This window comes from Haliotis asinina, chromosome 6 (genome assembly GCF_037392515.1).
Source record: "Haliotis asinina isolate JCU_RB_2024 chromosome 6, JCU_Hal_asi_v2, whole genome shotgun sequence".
NCBI classification, from domain to species: domain Eukaryota; kingdom Metazoa; phylum Mollusca; class Gastropoda; order Lepetellida; family Haliotidae; genus Haliotis; species Haliotis asinina.
Window position 1 is genome coordinate 4,291,615 of NC_090285.1, and position 26,575 is coordinate 4,318,189.

The window sequence follows — 26,575 nt, forward strand, 5'->3', positions numbered from 1 at the left end:
GGTCTGGAAACCAGGATCTCACCGGCCAGTAAGGCGCGACCAAAAGCAGTTGCAGGATATTTTGTCTAGTCGATCTTGCGTAGTACTGCTGGTACTACTACTACTACAGGATCATTGGAGGAAACACATAAGCGTTCAGACCCTCCCAAGATACAACTAAAGCGTCGACAGCCCATGCTAGAGGATTGGGCACTGACACAGGAGTGCAAAACCTGCCAACGTAGAAGCCAAACGATCTGAGATATTCCTTGATCTTCACGCTGTGTGACAAGGGCAGACAGGACCATCTGCTCTTCTTCAGTCTTGGGATTCTCAAAGACGCTTAAAAGTGCCTCATTTAATCACCCTGGATCTCACTAAGATGAAGAAAACTCTTTGAGTTGTTGTATTAAGCTGGGCTAACCTCTTATCCTCGACTCGGTAGCTTCAATACTTCAGGCCATGTAGAAACCTCCATCTCCCTCTGGTGCCATCAAAAAATGTTCTAAGTTGTAATGTCTAAATCTTCTTGAGTTCAACACAGGACCCTCAGTCTTCAGAGCTTTACCAAAAGCTGCTTTCAACTTTGGCAGCAACATTGGAGATGGACTTCATCGGCAGGATGGTGATAGACTCAAAGTTGTCACCCTTCATGAAGCATGTCTCCGCCAGATTTGATGTCTTCATCAGGGATGACATCAGGAGGCTGTCAGACACCCAAGATAAGACTTCAGCATCTGGGTAGACATATGCATCATCTTCAATGTCTTGGTCTTCTACAAATATCGACCCAAGATGCGTATCTTCAACGTTGGTTGCTGATAATGCAGTACAAGACCACTCATTAATAACCCGCTGACTAATGCGAGAAAATTCACTATCTTCAACTTTGACGTCTGCTTCTGTTGGATATTGAATTCCTTTTCTACCGCCTCTTACACCATATGGGTGATCATGTCTACAAAGTCTTCGGCATAGTAATCTTCAATTTTGTTACGAGACTGCTTCTCCATGACAACTATCACACTCTCATCTTCAGATCTTGGTGATGGCATAGCATTTTGAAACGCTAAAAGGTTCTCCACAAACATCTGCTTCTGATCATCAATGATGACCCTGGTATACTGTCCCTCAACTGGAGCAATTATCCCGATGAAGACTGCTGCGATGACATCAGTGACAACAGGACTCAACAAATGTGTAGATTTCACTGACTGCGACAATCTATGAAGACCTAGAAGAAAACAACTTTTCGGATGATGAAGTCAACCTGGTCTTTGAATATTTTGCTGGAGTTTTGACTGGAGAGGATTTCCTCTTACGTGAGGCATGGACTGTTACCTATGCCTCCACTTGAGATGGCGACGACTTCGATGGAGATGACATTAGACCCCGAACTACAATAATCACAATGGAACCGCAACAACTCACAAGGCTGACGATTGTCTCAACACCTAGACTTGCTGAACCTGACAACAGGTTGTCTAAATTTAGTTTCAAATTTCACAAGTCACTTGTGAAAACCGTTTACAAGTCAGACATCACATGTTATGAATAAATAAGACAGATGAACAAAGAGAACAAACACATGCATATAATGATAATAGTATAAATACAACAACATCAATGATGATCAAACCACAGTACAGCAATTAAAGAACCCCAGGGTGTAAGTCAAGTCTTGTATGTGAAGTCGGCATTGTTTACAATACACAGTCACCTGAAACAAGGTGAAAATATGTATATGAACTGACAGAATTTGTATGACATTTGCTCCAATTATGGTGACTAATACATTAATAAAGGCAATCACAGCAGAATTTGGGCTAATTATCTGAAAATATACTAAAGACAAACTGCAAAGGGACCAAAGAAACACCACCCACCTTTTGCTCAGGCGATTAAGGAGACAGTGAGGTTTGACATGCGTGCACTCAAGTAGGCACTTCTGGTGGGGAAAAGGGAGGTGGTTCAAGGTGAGCAATTGTATGTTCACTTCCAGGGAATTTGAAGAGATAAGCAACAAAGCATGAGTCAGGATAAGGAAAAATTTGCAATGACAGCAAAATGCCTTTTGCCTCTATGCTGCACAGATGTCAGCTACAAATCAGGTCACCTCTACCTGAAACACATGTCTATCAGAAAAGACACAAATATGGCATCTATGGCAGACTGACTGACTGCACAATGTAGTGGGGGACACCAGGAATGGACTTCACAGAGCAGCTCAAACAAAGTTTCTTAGTAACTGTGAAAATATTATCTGTCTGTTTGTCAGAGTCTATGTTTAGAAGTTACATATAATTCCTTCTGTCCTCTTGTGTGGAAATAATTACGTACCTGTTCTTCGTGAGAACGAACAGGCCTCAGTCCCCCGAGGAAGTCAGCACTCTCTGTATGGAGATGGCAGTTGATGCTGTACAGGTGGCGCCCTCTCATGGCTGCATACAACTGGCAAACTGTTGTCTTGCCACAACTGGGGGAGGGATGTGTACAAAATATTTAACAAGAAATTTCAACACAGTCAAGATATCCACCATGAAAACAAGTAAGCACGAAGAACATATTAGCTGATACATTTGTTCATGCCACTGTAACCTGACTGAACAAGCCGTCTCATACAAAGGTTTCGTGAAACATGATTCCATGGCATTTGAGAGGCTAGACAAGGTATTGTTTTGTGACTTTGTTCATCTGAATTTCAGAACATTAAAGTCATGACCTCTAATGGAGAAACTGTTTCTGATTAGCTGAAAGCACAAATGCCAGGAATTTTGGTGCTTGCTTGTGCTGACTGATGTCACAGATCTTGTCCTGTTGTCATCTGTGTCTGTGTGTAATGAGGAAATAAGCAAGATTTCTAAAATGTCCACACTGGTGTTTATGCTTGTACTACCACAACAAGACAAACTGAAATACTCACCCAGTTTCTCCGACCAGCAGGACAGGCTCCCTGAACTTAATGGCCTGGCCAATGAGAACAGCAAGCCTTCGCATATTGTGTGTCCACACTATGTGTTGAAAGCCATCCACTGATTGGTCAATGACCTCCTTCAACAAGGGAGCTGTTGATGCAGACGTCTTGCCAGTCAAGTCAAACAGCAGGCTGGCATTGACGTCCCTCTTCAGATGCTTCTTGAGAACCTCTTGAATGACAACAGACTCTTCCTCCTTCCTCACACGGCCAGCAAGTAACATGTAGCCTTCAAAACATGGACGGAACAGCATATGAAACGAGTGAGCAGGGACCTCAGGTGCGTATGTACAGGACGGCCTCATGAACAGTCTTCAAATTGGTGGTGAGAAAATTAACATGAGTGATCTAGGGACACAATGAGGATATGTCATACCGACCTCCCACTGTTCTTCACTAAGTGACAATTTATTGAGATCTAATGATAGAAAAGTGTAATATCCAAATTAAATATTCATCTCTCCTCCTATATCAATACCAATCTGAAAAACAAATAGTTATAAGGAATTGCGAACACTGTTGCAAGTGCTCAGCAATGCTCTCCCCTGTTACCTAGCTACTGATGTATGTAGACTTCACTGTCTGCAGGACTGGGACCCTGCACTCCACTGATCTTTTCCACAGGTTTTAGGAACCAATGACAGACATACAGAATCCGCACAATATAAACAGAAATCAAACAATATATTGTTTCCACAACTGGCATTTGAGAAAGACTGTCCTACCATGATCAGCAAGGTGCTGGTCCCAGTCATAGAACTTGGCACTTGTCTTGACATCGGTGTTGCTATACCTCTCAGCCCACCGGAACAGATCCCTTAAGGTCATGAAGCCCTGCTTCCCTGCGAACACGCCTGACCCACGTCGCCTCATCTGAAGCAAATGGTGAAGATGTCCATGAACATATAACCAAATTAACACACTTTGAGGTCCTTACCCCCAAAATAAAAGAACAAAATATGTAGTACTTATGATGTCAGCAGTCATGTACACTGAGCAGTGGAACCAGAGTTCAGTGGTTGTGAATGACTAATGTATCTGTTCAGTCCCCATAGTTAACCTGACCCTCTAACCTGAAGATCAAGCATATCCCCACAGTTAACCTGGCCCTCCCACCTGAAGATCAAGCATGTCCCAACATTTAACCCGGCCCTCTCACCTGAAGATCAAGCATGACCTTGACAAGTCGTTTGGCGTAGGACAGTGGGATGCTGCACCGTTGATGGAGAATCGTCTCCAGTTCGACGCTTGGTATTTCGCTGAAGTGTAGTTCAACAAAACGATTCCTGAAGGCTCGAGACAGCATCTAGAAAACACCATGTTGTCATTAGTCAGTCTGCATGGCATCATCACAAGCTTGGTTTGCACAAGAAACGTCTTACCATCTACTGATGAAGTTATAATGTTATAGCAGTAGCCTGTGGAAGATGTTCCTTCACAAAGCTCAACCAGCCTGACCAATGAAAGATTTAACATTACAAGTTATCACATCGTGTCGAGAGAAATCCAGGGTCTTATCAGTGCCTTGTAAGGTTGTATTCCCCGAGCTGGAGGGACTGATAAAATTCTGTATTTCCCAACACACAATGTGATAACACATTTACCTAGCCGAATGTTTTTACTAAATGAAAAGAAAACAATACACAATATCAAGTTGTTGTAATGCAACGCACATTAAGCTAAAGACTTGGCGATGCATGCTTTTCTCACTTCGTGTGGTCACCGAAGTGTGGCAGGATGATACGACTTTTGTATTCCCTGCTCGCAGATCGTGACGGTGTACATGGTATATTATCAGAGTCACCTGAACCAATCAAAACCTGACATTCTTACATGAGGCTGGATAAGAGACATTGTCCCTTCAGTCGTCATAAAATAATTCATACTGGTTAAGCTGACAGCCAAATCTCCCCTTACTACAAAACCCTCTTACAGGCAGGTACCTGCACAAGTCATACCTTCCTGCCTCCATACATTCCTGGAGGATTTTGGGTAGCAAACAGCATGAATTTGGGATGAGCCTTGACTGCCTCCTGGGTCTCCGCTATAAACAGTTCCCGGTTGTCATCCAACAGCTAGGGAAGAATCAACATGGACAATGTTACAACCTCTGCAGTACTACCGGCATATCCTACTGTGGCACTATACACAACTCCTGTAAAACAGGTTATACTTAACGAGACAGCTTTTGGTTTCAATCTGCAATAATTCATTTGTCATTTTCACCAGAAAGAAAAAAACCCATCTGCAATCAGACATTTATGATCTGTCTATTTATGAACTGATATTAACCAATAAGCAGTGGAAGGGATATGGCAATTGTCGCTATGCACTCACCCTGTTGAGGGCCTCAAGGACGTCAGTCGGGGCTAGGTTCAGCTCGTCTAGGATGATCCAGTGTCCCTGTCGCATCGCCTCCACCAGGACACCTGACACAGACAACAACTAAACTAAGCTGTTGATACAGGAGGCAGGACAAATGACCAGCTGACCACACACAGCAACACTACCATCAGGAACAAGACAGGCCACAGGTAACAGCAGTCATCATCCCCATCAGACAATCAACACAGACACCACAAACAAGTAACAGTCACAAGGAGACAACCCTCAACAGGCAACTGACAACAGACAACAAATGAGAAACCATGGCAACAATGAACAGGCAAACCTCAAAGACAAATGAGAACACTCACGAACAGATGAAAACAAACACCAACAGACGAAAACACTCATCAAAATACAAAACACTCACCAACAGACGAAAACACTCATCAACAGACAAAACCCACTCTCCAGCACTCACCAACAGACAAAACACTCATCAACAGACAAACCCACTCACCAGCACTCACCAACAGATGAAAACACTCACCAATAGACGAAAACACTCATCAACAGTCAAACCCACTCACCAACAGACAAAAACACTCATCAACAGTCAAACCCACTCACCAACAGATGAAAACACTCACAAACAGATGAAAACACTCATCAACAAACCCACTCACCAGCACTCACCAACAGATGAAAAAACTCACCAACAGACGTAAAAACACTCACCAATCGACGAAAACACTCACCAACAGGCGAAAACACTCACCAACAGACGAAAACACTCACCAACAGGCGAAAACACTCACCAACAGACAAACCCACTCACCAACAGAAAACAAAAAGGGGAATAAAGACATTCATCAAAGGTGTCCAGTCTGACCACTGGACTCTCTTCAGTGAACAACAGGCATGAGCTACTCAAACCTATGTGAGGACTATGTGGGCAAGTGATGCACTCAACAAGAAACAGAATGTTTCTCTTTCTTTTAAGAACAGTTGCAGCACATAGTTTATATTTGTCGACTAATTGTCGAAGAAGTACTTAAACAACCACATCTAGACATTAGGAATAATTTTCAATAAAAGGTTTGTGTTCATCACTACAACGTTCAGATCCTCACCTTCCTTGAAGACGAGTTTGCCTGCCTCATCTGCTGCGTAACAGCCAACATACTCCTGCAGGTCGGTGTGCTCATGGTTGTTGACTCTCACACACTGGTTGCCACTGGACTGTGCCAGCCACGTGATCAGACTCGTCTTCCCTACTGACGTCTCACCCTGCAGCAGTACCGGGTGCTGGCTGTAGAGAATAGCAGACAGCATTATTTGTAGTTTAACCTCACATTTAACTATGAAGGTGGTCTGTTCATAAATGAATTTGGCCAAGACGATCCAGTGATTGACATCACAAGCATTAATCTACCCAACAGGGATACAAAAATTAAAAGTATTATTGAAGTCACCCTTGCTTAATGGTAATTTGGAAGAGGGTAGCCAAGTGTTTAGAGCATTCATTTGTTATGCCAAAGACCTGGGTTTGATTCCCCACATGGGTACAATGTGTGAAGTCCATATCTCGTCTCCCATCTGTGATATTGCTGGAATAAAGCAGCATAAAACCATACTCACTCACTCACTCACTTAAAAGTAATGACAGATTAATACTTATTACCATCTTGTAAATGCACTGTTACATCAATAATTTTTACCTAGATGATATAACTCGAGCCAAATCTCGTAAGTTTTCTCGTACGGATGGTGTGAGAATGTAATTGTCTGGCACATGAGGCTCCAGAGCACCCTGGGAGATCCAGTAACCCTCAAACTGGAGGTGCTTGCCACCATGAGGCTGTGGCAGTGGCTGTGATAGAATGGCCTTGATGTTGGCCTTGCCGACCACATGCTGACACACAAGTTTTTCCAGCACGGGGTGGGATGACCGGTCTAGCTGTGTCAGGAAACTAAGGCAGAAACCCTGAAACAAATTTGGAGAAAAATTATATTTGACATTTTTTGTTTTAGATTTAATGTCAGATAAATCATAAGTTATCACATAGACACTGGTCTTGTCAGGGACAATACACGTGAAGCATACTAGCTAAACACATAACAAAATGGTATAACAAACATTACAGCACTGTCTATAATTCATTTGATCTGAGAAAATAGCATGGAACCATTTAACAACTAGTTTATTTTGAGAATGATATGAAATGCAAGACAGTATATTAACTATTCAATCCAAGTATCATTTAATCACTGAAACAAAAATGCGAAAGAGTCTAGTAGGAGCTGGTCAGCATCTCATACCTCATAGAGAGATCGTGCTACAAGGCCACATGGGTTACTTGAGGCAAACTTGAGGGCCCGGCACAGTGTTCTCAGACTGAAATTCAACATCACATGAGATTATTATTACAAAGCTTTGTAACAACACAACCTGTATGTAATAACTATGTAATAACATCTCAAAGCTATTGTAATTTGAACAACCCAACTATGTAATAACATCATCAAGCTGTGTAATAACATTAAAATCCAAATCCTGTTTGTAACGTCAACATCAAGAACAGAACAAACAACCAGACATAATTTCTCAACATAATTCAATTATTCTAATGTAAATACTTCTAGCTATTACCTGAAGTGGGGTTTATGACCAGTGCCATCAGTAAGTCGTTTGTTTGCCTCATTGCGCACTGTGAGGTAGAACTTGACAATCCCATCAACCTGTGAGGAGGACAGTGACAGCCCACGGAGGTAGTCATTGGTCAGAATCTTCAGGTCTTGAGTATCCTCCAACTCATCTACATAGAGCTCTGTGAACCTGGGGAGGGTGAGTCAGACAGTGAGTGAATGTTGTTTCATGCCATGCAGTAATGTTTTAACATTATAGATGCCTTAGGACGACCATGTCAGGTGGACCAACCAGTTGGTTCCTACCGCAAGTATCTGATCCTGGGGACCTATTCTACCCCAGACTTGAGGCTTTCCAAAATCAAATCCCACCAAAAGTGAAAATTATTCAAAGTAACTAAACCTTTCATATTTTCAAACCTTGTATTACTAACTCAGCCATATCAAATAGAATGTGTGAGCCCTTAGTTTAAAGATTCTCCTTGGCTGGATCAGTTGGTTTTAACAATTGCACTAAAAGGCATGGCGCACTGACAAGGACTGAAGCAGGTGGTAGAAATCATTACTGAGATAAAGTATGTGTATGGTGCTGAATTACTGAAAAAAAATGGGCTAGTTTGGATTTGAACACACAATTCTGGCATGGTTATATTCCAGAAATTTCTGGATCTCATATCAAATACGTAAGTTTATGTAAGGCAAGATCCCAAGGGGGACTACTCACCCACCCTTCTGTTCACTCAGGGGGGTCTCATCTCCCCCACCTGTTCCTGATGCCAAAGGAACCACTTATCTCACTCACCTGTTCTTGATGCCAAGGGGGATCACACACTTCCCTCACCTATTCCTGATGCTGAGGGGGACCACTCATCTCAACCACCTATTCCTGATGCCAAGGGCGACTATTAACCTTACCCACCTGTTCCTGATGCCTGGCTTGAGGTTATTCTTTCAAACATTAGTAGCTGGGTTCATGCAGGCAAAGAGACGGAAGTCACGGTGACGTACAACTGGGTCTACATCACTGATGCCATTCCTGATGCCAAGAGGGATCACTCATATCACCCATCTGTTCCTGATGTCAAGGGGGACCACTCATCTCACCCACCTGTTCCTGATGTCAAGAGGGACCACTCATCTCATCCACCTATTCCTCGTGCTAAGGGGGATGACTCATCTCACTCACCTATTCCTGATGCCAACGTGGACCACTCATCTCACCCACCTGTTCCTGATGCCAAGGGGGACCACTCATCTCAACCACCTACATCTGATGCCAAGGACGACTACTCATCTCACCCACCTGTTCCTGATGCCAGGCGTGAGGTCCTTCTTTCCAACATCAGTAGCTGGGTTCATGCAGGCGAAGAGACGGAAATCATGGTGACGTACAACTGGGTCCACATCACTGAAATATTCAATTGAAGGCCATGAAGTCTTCCATCACAGTGTGTTTGTCTTTTTTTTAATTTGACTAGTGAGCCAACACTGATGAGAACGCTCCTGCAGACCACCAACACCCTGCCCTTCTAGTGAGAACCAATGACCAAGGGCTACCTTGTAGCAGAGCATGGGGACCCTCTCCCCTAGTGGAATCCACTGAGCCAGAGCTACCCTCTAGCTGATCATGGAGACCCTCCTCTCCCAGTGAGAACCACTGACCCACAGCTACCTATTAGCAGAGCATGGGAACCCTCCATTCCTAGTGAGCACCACTGGCCCAGGGTTACCCTCTAGTAGAGAATGGGGACCTTCTCCTCCTAGTGAGAACCACTGACCCAGAGCTACCTTCTAGCGGAGCATGAGGACCCGCCATTCCTAGTGAGCTCCACTGACCCAGAGCTACTTTCTAACAGAGCATGGGGACCCTCCCCTCCTACTGAGCACCATGGACCCAGAGCTACCTTCTAGCAGAGCATGGAGACCCTCCCATATCCCTGTGAGAACCACTGACCCAGGGCTACCTTCTAGCACAGCATGGAGACCCTCCCCTCCTACTGAGCACCACAGAACCAGAGGTACATTCTATCAGAGCATGGGGAACCTCCCCATCCTAGTGAGCTCCCCTGACCCAGGGCTACCCTCTAGTACAGCATGGGGACCCTCCCCTCCTAGTGAGCACCACTGACCCAATGGCTACCCTCTAGTAGAGCATGGGGACCCTCCCTCCTCGTGAGCTCCACTGACCCAGGGCTACCTTCTAGAAGAGCATGGGGACCCTCCCCTCCTAGTGAGAACCACTGACCCAGAGCTACCCTCTAGCAGAGCATGGAGACCCTCCCATCCCTGTGAGAACCAATGACTCACAGCTACCCTCCAGCAGAGCATGGAGACCCTCTCCTCCTGGTGAGCACCAAGGACCCAGAGCTACCTTCTAGCAGAGAATGGAGATCCTCCCCTCCCAGTGATAACCACTGATCCAAAGCTACCCTCCAGCAGAGCATGGAGACCCTCCCCTTCTAGTAAGCACTGCTGACCCTAAGCTACCCTCCAGCAGAGCACTAAGACCTTTCCCCAACCAAGAGATACCCTCCAGAAAAGTACTGACACACTCACCCCTTTCTGTCAGCACTACCGAACCTGAGGTACTCTCCAGCAAAGTATTGACACACTTAGCCCCTGTCTGTCAGCACTACCGAACTTGAGGTACTCTCCAGCAAAGTACTGACACACTCACCCTCTGTGTCAGCACTACCGACCCCTAGGTACTCTCCAGCAAAGTATTGACAGACTCACCCCCTCTCTGTCAGCACTACCGACCCTGAGGTACTCTCCAGCAGACCACTGAGACACTCCAGAGTCTCGGCAGCAGCAAGGTTGATCTCATCCAGCAGTACCCAGTCTCCAGCACGCAGTGCTTTCACCAAGGTTCCCTACAAAAAGAACAGCCAACAGTAGACACAACAGACACAAATCTGGTTTAGCAGAACAAACGAACTATTGATAGAGGAGATAACATACCTCAATGAAGGAGAAGGCAAGGGCATTCTCTATCTGCTTCACCTGAACCTTGAGCTGATGCAGACGACGGCCTATCTTCTTCCACTCTTTCTGCTGCTCTGTGCCTGTCACACACGACCACAACTTTACCACCATATTTCCAGGGAAACAGACTCAACATACAGCTTACAGCAGTAGTTCTGTTACAGATGTGTCAGATGAATATAGCAACTAAAAGTGAAACAGGTAGCTACTTTACGAGCACAAACATGGAGTGAGTGAGAATGCTCTAACATCCTACATTGTAATATAATAACAATATCACACCAACAGACACCAGATCTGGGCTGCACAGACCGCACCCAAGAAGGGAATCAACATAACAAATGCTTTAATCCCACGGCTCTGCCATGTATACTTATGAAGAAGGAACCTCTGTCATAGATACCTACCACAAGCTGGTCCTGGCAAAGGGAGGTAACTCTGTAAAGCATACAGCTTCACCTTCTAATTCAAATTTCTAAAGCTTCACTTAAAGCTTTGTGATGTATCAGATTACAACACGCACGCACGCACGCACGCACGCACGCACGCACGCACGCACGCACAGAGCAAATTGTAAACTCCACAGACACAGAGGCTTCATGCAGTGGTGGTAGTTTTTGTATTTACAGGCAGCCTCTGTACAGCTGTACAAGGGCAACAATCACATTGTGAAAATACTGAGAGGTCATACCCTTGTCAAACTTCTTGGCAGCAGACTTCTGAGTGTGGTCCATCAGTGTCAGCAAGTCATCCCACTTTCTCCGAGAAAAACAATCCTGACATAGGAAGTGATACATGATGTACTGGACACTCCTTTTGAAATGATTGTTCATTATACTATAAGACAACCATGGTTCATTATTCATAGTACATTTTGACTGTCAGACATCTTGGATTAAATCTTACAATGAATGACAAATTTGTAATATAAAAGATCATAAACTGGCCCAGAGTCCCAAGGTATCCTTGTAAAACTGTTGCACAGTAGGTTGACTGATATAAGATTATAAGTGGATATTCATATAATAAATATCATTTTCTATGGACCTATTATAAAAACATTATTGACAAAATGTCACTGGTATATACCTGTTGAACATTGACGTCTAAAAGTTTTCAGTTTGCATGGCATGTTTGCCATAAGGTGTAACTTATCCACATCTCTGGATACACCATGCCACAATTATGACATGGAAACAGCAATCACAGCACACTTACTCCATAACAACAATTCCTTATTTTCTCCTTCATTGTCCAGAACCGGACTGTGTAACAACAAACATAAAAATTAAAATGTCTGTTGTCCAACACTGGGACTGAACCACCAACCTACCACTCATCGGTAGGTGCTCTTTTTAACAGACCAACACAGGAAGTCACACCTTGCATTACCAAACCATGATGAGAAATATTTTTTAACTTAATACGATGTAATGTAGCTGTGTGACAAGTACTAACCTGTATGTGCCCCAGAAATCTTGCATTCTGTTTCCTGGAGAATGTTTTTATGAAAAGCATCTCAAAGTCCTCTCGGAAAGGCATGATGACAAACTTCAGATCAACAGGCTTGAACCTGCAAATGTACAAATGGCCATGACATATACAGTCAGTCAGCATACCATAACTACAGATATTGGGCAAATAATTCATTTGTATATAAGCATATGTACGATTCTCTCCAGATAAAATAACAAATGTTAAATATCCACTACCAAACCATGCTCTGTATGTTAATATGTCTGGAGCATTTGCTTTGGGCTTTAGCAAGTATTTCACTACAGAGATTAATGTGCAGGAAGTAGCTGTTCAACCAAAACAATACAGATTAAGAGATCAATTTATTTTACAAAATGTGCGTATGACATGTACAAGAGAATTTAGAAGAATCAACATCTCTTCAAGCTAACCCTCCAAGTAAGTCTGTGCTGTCACTCTGCTGGTTGAGGTTGATTACATGCAGCTTGTGTCCTGAAAACAAAATCATTGTACTTAACCACAATATCATGTGATCCATTGAAGCTCCATACAACCAACTTTCCTTAGGTGCTATGTTAAGTGGGATCTCCATATGCCAAGCTGTCTATGCTGCTTCTCTATAATGCCTGGATAACCTTCACGATTGGGAATCGCAGTTTTCCCTTACACTCATGACAGTGGATTCCCTCAGTATGTTCCCTCAAGCTTCAATCAACTGTGTCATGAGCACTACTGTTGCTGTTCGAAGGTGAACCACTGCCATATAGTCACATAAAGCAATGACCTACTCACCCAGTTGATGAGCCAGGAACTGGACAGATGATGTCTTGCCTGTTCCTGTCTCGCCAACAAGCAGCACTGGTTCATTCCGGCTGACACACACCGACACCTTCTCCAGCAGACACACAGACTGACGAGTGTATGCGAATGTCGGTGGACCCGCTCTGAAATGGAAGGAAACACAATACTTGTGGGAATAGATCACCCAGAAATGGTGACTACCTGTCAAGGTTAGTTTCACTTGTCATATGCTGGCAAAACCTAAACCCAAAACAACATGATATACATGTAATGACATTGCAGAGGAAACTCACCTGTTCATTGTCATGATGTCTGCTGGTTTTCTGGGAAGAATAACTCGGCCAGCAGTGAAGGACGACTCACTCACTTCAATGTTGGGCTTATACTTACAGATGTAGAACTCAGCCTGAAACAGGACAAGGAACATGTCACAATGTTGACTGTGGACTGAAATAAGGTATGGTGGCCCCATGAAACAACAACAATGGAGAACAACACTACATGCTGATTTAACAGATTCTCATCCAAGTCATCCTCAGCACTTACCTGGGTTTGTTGTAAACTAGATTCTCTAATATGAATAAAGGCGTTGGGGTAACTTAGTTGACAAAACATTCGCTCACCATGCCAAAGACCTGGGTTCAATTCCCCACATGGGTACAGTGTAAGTTGTTCACTGGTCACAAAGGGGATATGGGTTGATATACCTTCTAGGTTTGTTCCATTTCACTCCAGGCAACATAAACAAACCCAGAGGCTACATAAACCAATGGGCCTCAAGAGAACAAGTCAACAACATATTTATATCACTGAACACCTCCATGCTAATTATGAACTGTTTGAAGCATGGGATCACAATAAGGAGTACCAAATTCCTACAGTTTGGCCACTCAGAAAACAACATATTTGACTGATGTAAGATAATGAGTGAAGATCAATTCTGGGGTCCCCCACCATGATATTTCTGAAATAGTGTTACAAGCAATGTAAAACTCACTCTAATGGGAACAGACTATGGTTAATAAAATATCATGTTAGCGTTGTTCCTGTCTGCTCTAGAGGCAGGTTCTGATGGAGTTTGCTTCAAGTCACGCATTGATGAATCCCCTGCATTATATATGGCTACACAGAAGTAACTGTTAATAAAATTAACACACTCCACAACTTCACTACATTGCAACCATATATTTACACTAATGAAGTTGCAAAGTGTATAAAATCTTGTGGCTTTCTTTATGCACATGTCATGTAGTTATCAATATTACAATTACAATGATACAAAGTTTTTATAAACAACATTCTGACTCATAAAAACACTGAACTGTTAACCACTACAAAGTTCAAGCAACACAATGTAATATAAACAGAAGTTTCTCTGTGATCACATGACCTTTGGTCAATATTACACATATAACCTGCTACCAATAATACCTTTATTTTTGACACATTGAGTTTGGCACCAATGGCCTCTGCTAATGGCATCCTCTTGCTTGGTTTGGGCAGACAGGACACAAAACAGTCCAAGGCTTCTTGGAACACTCTTGTACCAGCCTCAGTGGATGAAACATCAAAGTCAGAACTGACTCTGTTGATCCATGTCATGAGATCCCTGCAACACAAGACACACGGTGAAATCAAAAAGAGGCAGTGTTGTTTTTATTAACATAAGTAATGTGAAGATAATGTTCAGAGAACTGGTATTGGGACAAACAATGAGGCAGGTATAGATAGTCTGAATAATAACTTTTTCACTGAAAGGTACACAGTGAGTGTAGTTCTACGCCACTCTCAGCAATATTCCAGCTATATGGCGGCAGTGGGTAAACAATCGAGTCTGGACCAGACAATCCAGTGATCAACAGCATGAGCATCAACCTGCGTAACTGGGAACCGATGACATGAGTCAACTAAATCAGCGGACCTGACCACCCCGATCCTGTTAGTAACCTCTTAGGACAAGCTTAGTCACCTTTTATGGCAAGCATGGGTTGCTGAAGGCCTATTCTACCCTGGACCTTCTTGAGTTCATATATCAATAATGATAACAAAAAAATAAAACCAATATCAATGACATGTCTATTGCTCTATATTTCCATTTCAATTTCATTGTTGGCTCTCTAGGCTGAACACAACAAAAGGTGCCTGTCAAGCACTAGAAACTCAACAGGCACATAACCATCTCATTGTACCAGGAACCTTGCACTGTTGTGTGAACAGTGCCATATTTCTGACAAAGTGACTTGCTGATGAAGACAAATCAGAAACCACATGATTCAGTGTAGGGCACATAAAAAGCTATAGAATCAAAAGTCAGGTTGACAAACATAGAGATCCATTGAACCAGTGTTATAAACTCCCCACACTTTAAGGCAGACAACTGGTCTTGTAACTCTAAAAAGTAACCAGACCAGTTGGAAAGTTGCCAGTCCAGAATTTTCTGGATTAAGGAAAATAATAAGGTGGTCAAAAAAGGGGATTGAAACTGCTTCATGTTTTCAATTCTGTTTCAATCAAGGCTCTAGTCATTATACTTAAAGTCAGATTCATCCAAGACCATCGTTGCCAAACAGAACTGTCGCAGACGGTCAGGCACTCCCCACGAACTATCCACAAAACTGATGCTCCCATAATCACCTCCTTGTTGAACTCACCTGGTGGACACTAGTCTCCCTGCTAATGACAGGAATTTTCCTGCACTGTCGGTGTCTGACACGGAGGTCTCAGTGTCATGTTTGCCAGCTGACAGCATAAGGTATATGTCCAGTAGCTTCTCCACCACGGTGGCCAACTGGGGGAACTGGCTCACTATCACCTGCATGTACCACAACATATACGACTGATAAATCGTATCACATATTTCAAGGTGATGTAACTCAGCAGGTAAGGACATTGAGGTTATAGGACCTGAATATGTAACTTGCTATTCAGCAAAACTATCAGCAGTCAGTCAGTCAGTGAAGTTTTATGCTGCACAAATCAATATTCTACCTAAATGGCAGCAGTCCGTAAACAATCAACACACCAAACACTGAACAAAAGCATAAGCATCGATCAACACAACTGGGATGCAATGACATATGTCAACTAAGTCAGCAAGCCTGACAACCAAATCCTGTCAGTCGCTTCTAACAAGAAGCATGACTTACTGAAGATCAATTTTAACCCAGATCTTCACAGGTTGTAACTATGGCACTGAGATATATTACACAAGATATTTGAGGTGATTACAGTCAACAAACCTTTTCCAGCTCTGAGCGGGAGAGGGGCTCAACGTTGATCCTTGTCCACATCTTCTCCAGGAGAAGTGCACTACCGCTGCGCTGTCGATGCCAACCACTACTGCTTCCTACAAGTCTACAGAAGACACAGAAGCATGAGAACAAGTTGTTGAGGCTCAACTGACAACTGAATTGTTACTTAATCAGAGATGCCAACCTCAAAGTATTGCAAACAGTAGTTGTCAGGATCCAGTCTAAGTAAACTTATCCTCAGTACTTTTCGCTACACTCCACTACTGAGTCTAACAAAACTTTATGGGATGTCGCATCAGTTAACCTTTGAGACTGACCAATCAGAACACAGCTTACCAAATCGCGAAAGTGTATATTCGCACATACCTTTCGAACTTTTTATCTCGAAAAGGTTCGTACCCGAACGATTCCGAATGCTATTTACCGTACGCTCGCTTCCAGGTGAAGCACACAGCATACATACAACCATGACAACGGTGAGTAAACAGTCGCTAAAATAGTGTTTTGGCAATATTCAAGGATGTTATCTTGCGGAAATATTAGCTAGTGGTAACCATGTCAACAGAAACAATAAAGCATATATACTGCAGATCAAATAACTGTGTTATATGAGGAGTTTGGTTTGTGGAGAGATCTGTGTCAGTGACCTGAATATTTTGAAAGAGCCTACGATTCCAAAATTGTAGCCATTGTCTGATTGGTTCAATCTATTTAACCCTCTCGCGTTACCTGACGTGACCTTCCACCAGGTTTTGTTAGACTCAGTGGTGGAGTGTAACGAAATACACTGAGACTAAGTTTACTTGGACTGTGTCAGGATCAAAATTATTAGTCAACTAAATAAATGACAAAAAATTGCCATTCCTGTAAATACAGACATTTGACAAAATGCACCTTATACTGCAGCACTACTGAGGTGGTCAAATAAATATGCCCACTCATGCAGCTGAGCTTGTTCATAATCACCAATCAGATTTTGGAACGGATAGAAAGTGTGAAGCTTATTTCTGATGTTAGATGCTGACAATAGCACAATATTGTTAAAATCTAACTAAGGTGCTGATCTCTGAACTATCATGAATCTCACCGTTGTGTAGCAAACAGCCTGAAGCCAGGGTTGGCCTTGACATTGTCGCCGTGGCCTGGAATGGTCAACGTGTTGGTCTCCAACAGGGGCAAGAGGATGGACACAACGTCCATCGGTGCAAAGTCAATGTCTTCTAACAGTACCCAGAATCCCTCAGTCACAGCCCGCGTTAGGATGCCTGGCAGCCAAACAAATTCCCCTGGGACCTCTGTACATCTGTAGGTGCCGAGCAGTGCCTGCAAAAACGAACACAGGTGGGATCAACCAGGCACACATAAGTCCCTCTATACAACTACATTTAGATAACAGTGGGGTTTATCTCCTTACATCCCACTCCAGTTATCCAGTTTTACAATAACAAATGCAAAAATAATTTTTTTGTTCAAACTTATTTTTGTCATCAAATAATTATCCCATTTCAAAGGAGGCCAAGTAACATATATGAATTTTTTTTCACCGAAGTATCTCTACACAACCTTCACATCTACTCATAGCTATGACATGGACACCATTACACCGCTATCACTGTATTATCTGCCTACTTTGCTGTCAGTCTGATCCCCCAGCTGTATCTTGATCAGGTGTGGTGTGCTGTGTCTCCCAGTCAGGCCGGCCAGATGCTGCACAAGAGTTGTCTTCCCACTGCCGACTGGCCCCTGCAACAGGACTGGGGCTCCGGACACGACAGCCAATGCCAGGCTGCGGAGGTTGCTGAGCATTGAGGGCACCGGAACAAGTTCAACAGACTTCATCTTGGAAGGGAATGAAACAAATAACTCAGACAATGGAGGCAATAACATGAATGATCAAATTATACAGGGACTGAACTCAATAAGATTCAGTCCAGAGATAGATTGAAATTAAGGACTGATTAAGTTTATGAAGGCAATGACTTAAATAGAATTGGTAAGTTTAAGAGGGAATGAGCTGAATAAATGATTCCTTCTGTGGTGGGAATGATTTTAATGGTAGGACTGAACTGAGCAAACAATTTAGTATTCGAATGGAACTGGTCGGAATGATAACTGAAAGATTATGGATTAGCAGAAAATGAATTATTCAGTAAGCGATTCAATTAACTGATGTAATCATTCAGTCTATGTAAGGAATGTATTATTTTTTAATGAACAATTCAGCAGAGAGAATGACTTTAAGGAATTATTCAAACCTAACTGGTACATTATGGTAAGCTGAGCCCAGAAAACTTTGACCACAGCAGAGCTCTAGCAATCCAGCAAAATCATTTCATGCTGTGATCTAGATCTACACAGTCAGGAATAGTCTCTTAAGCATGACAAATGGAGTCTTGATCAGACAAGCAAGTGATTCACATTATCAGCAACTATCCATACCATTTGTATGACGTGCAATCAACCAAGTCATCTGATTCACTATATCATATCATACAACCATCCAAGTCTGTTCAACTTCACCTTACCCGCAAACAGAACCCTATAGTCCTAAAATTCTTAATGAATGATACCCTGGGCTCTTCATGTTGCCATTTGTGATGTTTAGCTCACCATGATTGTCTCCCCTTGTAGTCTTGGCAGCAGGAGGCCGGCCACCTCCACAACACTGTCACTGAAGTCCATGCTGACCAGGCTCTGCATTGTGTGACTTAACTTCTCCACACCTGTTGTCATGACAACTAAACACTCTTCCTTCTTTCTAGGACCATCTTCTAATAAATATCTGGAATGAAACAAACATTTATTTTCAACAAAAATGGAGTAAAAATGAGTGAGAGAGTTTGGTTCACCTCCACAGTATTCCAGTTACATCAATGCTTGTGAGCCATATGTGTTAGACACATACCACATAAGTGCAATCCTTACGGCGCTGGCAAACCCATACACATGATAAACATGATGAGGGTCCAACTGGAAATCTAACAATCCATGCCTCCAAGGTATGATGACACACGGTCTACTGAGCCACTGATTCCAATTGGTGCCCTCACAAGTTGTATCACATGATACGATATCATGATTGCTGCTATTGTCAAGTTACCTGTTGAAGGAAATGCACAATGGGCAAATACTGTTGCATTACCTGACAGAAAGTTCTCTGATCTCTTCTTCAGTGAAGAATTTCCTCAGGAACGTCTCCTTCTGACTCTCTGACATCCGGACCAGTTGGGAGACAGCCTGCCCAGCAAACCTGAAACACATCTCACATCCCTTACTTTGTTTTATTGCAGAATAGAACATATAGCCATATAACAGCATTGATTATTGTCAACACAAACATTTAGGTGCAAGCGCCTTGAGCACTAGCTGGAGTTTCAATCCCAACAGATTAAATGTCATTAAAGTAGGACACTGTAGTTGCTGGCAATGTGATTGCCTACATCACCTCTAGAATGACAACTACACATATCTGCAGTCTCACCACTTGGAAGAAGACACCTGACTTGAAGTTCATGGTAAGACAGATATGACAGACTACCTGACTTGTGAATGGTGAGACATACAACTCATCATCTGACTTGAAGTTCATGGAGAGACAAATGCGACAGAACACCTGACTTGTGAATGCTGAGACATACAACTCACCACCTGACTTAAAGTTCATGGAGAGACAGATGTGACAGACTACCTGACTTGTGAATGCTGAGACATACAACTCACCACCTGACTTGAAGTTCATGAAGAGACAGATGCGACAGAACACCTGACTTGTGAATGGTGAGACATACAACTCACCACCTGACTTGAAGTTCATGGAGAGACAAATATGACAGAACACCTGACTTGTGAATGGTGAGACATACAACTCACCACCTGACTTGGGGTTCATGGTGGAACAGATGTGACAGAACACCTGACTTGTGAATGGTGAGACATACAACTCACCACCTGACTTGAAGTTCATGGAGAGACAGATGTGACAGACTACCTGACTTGTGAATGCTGAGACATACAACTCACCACCTGACTTGAAGTTCATGAAGAGACAGATGCGACAGAACACCTGACTTGTGAATGGTGAGACATACAACTCGCCACCTGACTTGAAGTTCATGGAGAGACAGATACGACAGAACACCTGACTTGTGAATGGTGAGACGTACAACTCACCATCTGACTTGAAGTTCATGGAGAGACAGATACGACAGAACACCTGACTTGTGAATGGTGAGACATACAACTCGCCACCTGACTTGAAGTTCATGGAGAGACAGATACGACAGAACACCTGACTTGTGAATGGTGAGACATACAACTCACCATCTGACTTGGGGTTCATGGTGGGACAGATAGGGCACCAGCAGGTCCAGTGTGATGCAGCCCTCTACGCTTTCTCCAAGGTTGTCTACAAATGTCCACATTGCCCGACTCAGCTCCAGATCACTCAGCTGAAATAGCAGTACTATATGTAATAGAAACAGACACATGACCAAGCGAGAAAATCAAGTCTGTAATACGTATTTTACTTTCCCAAAACAAACTGTCTTTGAGTCACAAAATTTGCATACATCATGCACCCAATTGCTCTAAACCTGTACCTGGCATTCTTTAACCATTAAGCATATTCACATGTCTAGCACTGTCCTATATATGGTTATGATGAATAAAGGTTTTACCTTAATCCCCTTACTAAGTGACCCACTCTAATAAGGACCCTCTGTCCAGTATGTTAGCAATCTCTATCATGTTTAGAAGTGCATAGGGCGATGCCTGAAAACTGACATGACAGTCCATATTGTCTTTCACAGGAAGCAATCCTAACCAAAAGGGGTACATGATTGTCCAGATACAATTTACAAATGTCTCCTTCAATGACGTTTAAACTAAGCTTAATCTCTATTGCTTGATCTCTCACAACAAATTTACATATAGACATGCTTTTTATAAAGTCCCCATCGGCCATACTAAGATGAATGTGGCATGTCTAAAAGTAAAGCATTGCTAATTGAGTGAAACCAGACCTTTCTTACAACAATCCAAAATTAAGTGCTTCTATTCATAAGCACAATGAGCTACATCACTCCTTATGCATAAACAGTTCATAAGAGAGAGAGAAAACAAATATCTATATAGTACCCTGCAAACAGTGCCAGCTATCAGTGCTACTATTATCTTTTCTTTATTTCATTTTAGAGCAATTATAATTTAATGTCAATTCAAAATTAAATGCTTCTCTTCATAACAGGCTACATCACTCCATATGCAAAAACAGTTCAAATCCATTACAAAAACAAACACCTATCCTGTCAATAAAGCCTGACAACAGAACTACCATTACCTTTTCTTTTTTCTTCTTTTTCTTCCTTGGCTCTCCTTCATCAGAATTAGGTGACTGACAAAATGGCTTGTATGTATTCAAAAATTCAACAGAAAAGTTCCTGAGATCTGGTGTACTATGTATACCTAAACTTAACGCAACTGCAAATTTGGTGATATAAATATTGTTTTCATGTCCATGTTGAAGCACTGAAGTCTTGGTTCTCTCAATTATATCGAGGATGAGAGGTCTGACACTAGCACATATATCAGCAGAGCACTGGAAGTCAAGAAACAGCTGTGACAGACTCTCCAAGAAGGCTGTCCTATCAGATGGGGGCCAGATCTGTCAAACAGGAATATAACAAGACAGATTAATTTTTATTTATTTTGTTTGTTAACTTCCTCATAATTATCTTCTGTAAATGCCAAATACCAAAAGCTGAATGATTAACTGTCAGATAAAAATAGCATATTCAAAGTATCAACAAGTTGACAACAATGCTGAGAAAGAGAAGAGAAAAAGTAGAATCTTAGTAGAATGATACTTTACAATGTTAGACATCATCAAGTTGACAACAATGCTGAGAAAGGGAAGAGAAAAAGCAGAATCTTAGTAGAATGATGCTTTACAATGTTAAACATCATCAAGTTGACAATGCTGAGCTTTAGAGAAAGTACAATCGAATCTGGATTCAACATAAAATCTTGGGTGCATTACGCAATTTGACCATGTCAAAGCTAACAGGCTTAATGACAAAGTAAATCTGTTGATCCATGCAGTAACTATATTCATTATATACACATGTAAACTTAAGACAGAATGGGTGCAATATGGATGATGTGGTCAAATTTCATATTGCACCCAAGATTCCAAAATGAATCCCTGTCAGTTCTACTTTCTCCAAGGCTCTGCCCTTTCAGATTAATGCAAGATAAGAGGCAATGTAATAAACATAGAACATGATACTAGTGCATTAGGATGTTTCATATCATACTCGAAGATGTCATGGGGGCAAAGAAACAACTCGTTCTTCAAACTCATTGTTTCTCTGCTCCAGTGACATCTTCTCGATCAATACAAAACATCTAAATGCACTAATATTATGTTCTATACATCTATTATTTACATATTTTAGTTCTGCCAAGAGCACTGACAAATGATGTGGTAAAATAACATTTGAGCCTCCTGCACTTATACATGAGAGAGTACATATATAGGCCTTTTAGATATTTGTCTATTTCTGTACTGTACCTCAGACACATCAACTTTAAGCCAGGCAATATTCACTTTTATCACTTAAGGCTGGGTACCACACCAGTTAAATGCATGATTTAAAGTTAAAATTAAACACTGACCATCCACGTTCAGTACAGATGTTCCATCCTCTGAACAAGTGGAGGAGGTCGGTATGAACCAGAGTCTAAATCTAAACTTTTGTAATTGGTGTTACGTGTGAACCTTAGCCACGGTCTGTGTCGTAGGGTTATCACCCCTCCCTCTCATATGTTGCATTTGACCACTTTCTAAATGGCATCGTGTAATCATGCAATACACGCGTTGATAAAACCATAAACAACTGCGTTTATATTCAATGTGAAGTTCATATCATTAAAGGTGTTGTAAGATCGATTTGGTTTTCTATGATTACATGACCCTAAGTCCCCCTCTCTAATGGCATGGAAATCCATAACTTGGTTCATATAATAATACATCGACACGTCAGATCAAAATATTCCCTGACCTCCCAATACTCACCTGTTTTGACAGCAGCCATCTAAATTTTGAATTACACTTTGCGTTCTTTTGACATAGTGAATGAACAGCATTGACCACTGAATACTGTGAGCAACTGCTGTCTTCCATTGTCACGTTTGACACATTCAGCAGAACTGTCTGTTAATGAATAACGGTATCACAACGTAACGGTACTGTCTTGTCTTCTCTCACTCATCTCAATCTCACATGTGTTTTCCTTAACCACGTGGGTAGGGGTCAGAAGTAAATGAATTTTAAAAAACCCAAACCTACCAAAAAGAGACATTGCTTATTTAGACGTGACCTTAAAGGTTTAATACCATTTCCAGTCTCTTGTAATGAATTTATCTGCAGCAGCATTTTTGTTTTCAAATGCAGATGCTACTTATGAGGTCAGTGGTTGGCCAAGGTGATGAAAAAGGGAGGCTACTCTGTACTGACAATCGAGTCCTAAATGCGCACATAAAATATCAACACGTCTTCAAACCGGACTTGACAATTGTTAATAGCCACACTCCGTCTCGGGACAAGTGTGTGTGTGTGTGTGGTTGTTTAGGACATTTAGGGTTCGGTTACTTTTATATGGGCTATTAGTGTGTTCCCCGGCTATGCTGATATGCATAGCCACAACACACCCGGCAGGTTAGTGTGGTCTGCCGGGCATGTGCAGCCCATGAACTGCCTGTCTCTTGCCATATAAAAGGAGTAGCTTCACAGCACTCCTTGTCTTTAGTCCACTGACCCGCCAGAGGTGATGACATTTATTTCAGTTGTTTGAGTCCTGGTAATCCAGACCAAGTAGATAAACATTTTAGTTTATCACAGGAACTTATTATATTTATTTGTTTTGGGCATAGGCTTTGAAATCAGAGCCATGTCTTGGTAGGATTTGGTGGTCAGCTTAGGTTGTTAATTTTATTAGGTATAGATTAGGTTAAGTTGTTGTGTAAGGATAGGTTTAGAAATTTTGTTGTAAATAAATTATTGAGTTTCCCTTGTCTGTTTGTTGTGTTTTACCAGCTATAAGGCCACATTCATAGAAGAATAGAGCCTATTCTCCAGTTTACAACATAGCATGGAACCAGACAGGTGTTTCCCGAGTAAACGACTCCTCGTGGAGTCAGGCAGGTGTGCCCCCGAGTAAACGACAAAGCATGGAGCCAGACTGGTGTCCACCGAGGAGAAACCACGTCGGAACCAGACAGGTGTTTCCCGAGTAAACGACTTCTCATGGAGTCAGGCAGGTGTGCCCCCGAGTAAACGACAAAGCTTGGAGCCAGACTGGTGTCCACCCGAGGAGAAACCACATCACTGACGAAAGCAGGGACAAGGAGAGACTGCTTATGTTCACGGAAAGAGGTATTGTGGAAACAATTTGGACACAGCATGAGTGGATGACTTCTATTTGTACAAGCTTGTGAAAACCATATGAGACAAATGAGCACATTCATTACAATCAACAACTGTAGGATAGATACAACCACACTAATTTGGATATTAGAACATTATTGTTCCATATCATGTATAGATGATTAAACCTTCTTGCCCTAATCCCTGCACTCCATGAACCTTCTAACGAGCCCAGCAGATTCTGTCCTTTCGTCTTCAGGCGTTCCGTACATGATGGAATGTATAGCCTTGTTGGGTGACATTGACGATTGATGTAGACATTGAAGACTGGAGTTTTGGGATGGTCAAAGATAGGCTCGTCAAGAGTGAAAGCTCGAAACTTACCCGTGAAGACACGAAACCTACGTGAAACACCACGCTAGGGAGTACGTAAGGGCGATGTACACACGTTATCATGGTGGGTGTATCAATAGCCCTCAAATCTTTATTTTTAGTGGATCTGACAGATTTATCAGGGGGTTGGAGAAGGACACACGTTAATTTACTTTACGCTTTTCCCATGATATTTAATGATGCATTTTGCTGCAATGACGATCAAATTATACTCAACGTCAAACGAAACGGGAAATTCATTGCTATTTACTGTGACGTAAATCCACAGTGTTGAATTGATTTCTGATATCTAATTGATTCCGTTAATACTGTTAACCACAGACGCAGCATACAAGACGTCACACATCACTAATACATGTGAACTCCGATGTTTCCATTTTCCAGGTGTAATAACAGTCCATGAAGTGGCAGAACATCGTCTTTTCGGACCAAAGTCGCTTTTGTATGGATACCGCCGACGGTAGAGTGAGAATGTGGCGTCGTCAAGGTGAAAGATTCTTAGAACCCTGTATTTAGGAGAGAGATTGTTGAGTAGGGCCTTCCCTCATGTTTTGGTGTGCCGTAAGCTGGGGACGTCATGTTCAACAAGTAATCTTTCAGAACAATGGGCAAGATCGTAGTAGGGGTGTTACTGCGGAGCGCTACATCGACGAAGTGTTGAGACCAGTAATTCGTCCATTTTGGGCTTAAAGACCTCATCTTGTTTTTCAGCAAGATAAAGCGCGAGCGCACAAAACAAGACTGACACAGACATTATTCCAGAACAACATCCAGACCATGGATTGACCATCTTTAAGCCCAGATTTGAATCCCATCGAACACGTCTTGGATGTGATGGAAAGACAAATTCACCAACAGCGAGTACGTCCAGTTAACTTGCAACAACTGCCATAAAGTGTTGTTGGCGCGTGCAACATTCCCAGCAGGTTAATTCAATGTCTGTTCAACAGCGTGGAGAGATGTGCAGCCGTTGCTAATGTCAGTGGAGGTCACACTTGTTATTGACGTTAACGTTTGTTTCCCTTTTAAGGATAATACCCAAACGCATGCGTAATCTGGTTTCCATATTGACTGACTGGTTTTTCTTGTCATGTGGATATTAAACACACTAAATGCTTTCTTTCAGGCTGACGTTGTCTCTTTAAAAAGTAAATTTAGTAGAAAATAAATTTGTTAAGTTTTCTATCATTGCCAATATCATCTCTAGTCGGGTTCCTTTTGGTGGTGACTATATATTCCATATTCAAACAAATGCATGTAACTGACTGTATTGTATTCAGGAAAAAAAGCGGTCTTCTACTCCCCGCAAAGTCGGCC

General features: G+C 42.3%; 1 protein-coding gene across 1 annotated transcript in view; it reads right to left on the reverse strand.

Moving 5' to 3' along the window:
* Positions 1-23,741, reverse strand: part of LOC137286150 (midasin-like) — a 130,130-nt gene extending 106,389 nt beyond the window's left edge. Inside the window, exons 1-28 of the mRNA XM_067817826.1 lie at positions 23,516-23,741; positions 21,779-22,102; positions 20,761-20,888; positions 19,583-19,690; positions 19,051-19,222; positions 18,070-18,279; positions 17,528-17,763; positions 16,429-16,543; positions 15,841-16,001; positions 14,621-14,798; positions 13,483-13,595; positions 13,181-13,332; positions 12,820-12,880; positions 12,371-12,485; positions 11,604-11,688; positions 10,889-10,992; positions 10,664-10,800; positions 9,231-9,335; positions 7,932-8,117; positions 7,601-7,676; positions 7,000-7,265; positions 6,412-6,590; positions 5,291-5,382; positions 4,912-5,028; positions 4,113-4,259; positions 3,679-3,826; positions 2,903-3,182; positions 2,320-2,455 (exon numbers count right to left, since the gene is read on the reverse strand). Coding sequence (XP_067673927.1) covers positions 2,320-2,455; positions 2,903-3,182; positions 3,679-3,826; positions 4,113-4,259; positions 4,912-5,028; positions 5,291-5,382; positions 6,412-6,590; positions 7,000-7,265; positions 7,601-7,676; positions 7,932-8,117; positions 9,231-9,335; positions 10,664-10,800; positions 10,889-10,992; positions 11,604-11,688; positions 12,371-12,485; positions 12,820-12,880; positions 13,181-13,332; positions 13,483-13,595; positions 14,621-14,798; positions 15,841-16,001; positions 16,429-16,543; positions 17,528-17,763; positions 18,070-18,279; positions 19,051-19,222; positions 19,583-19,690; positions 20,761-20,888; positions 21,779-22,102; positions 23,516-23,623 — 4,239 coding nt within the window. The 5' untranslated portion in view covers positions 23,624-23,741. The remainder of the gene's footprint in view (positions 1-2,319; positions 2,456-2,902; positions 3,183-3,678; positions 3,827-4,112; positions 4,260-4,911; positions 5,029-5,290; positions 5,383-6,411; positions 6,591-6,999; positions 7,266-7,600; positions 7,677-7,931; positions 8,118-9,230; positions 9,336-10,663; positions 10,801-10,888; positions 10,993-11,603; positions 11,689-12,370; positions 12,486-12,819; positions 12,881-13,180; positions 13,333-13,482; positions 13,596-14,620; positions 14,799-15,840; positions 16,002-16,428; positions 16,544-17,527; positions 17,764-18,069; positions 18,280-19,050; positions 19,223-19,582; positions 19,691-20,760; positions 20,889-21,778; positions 22,103-23,515) is intronic.
* Between the last annotated feature and the right edge of the window lie 2,834 nt (positions 23,742-26,575).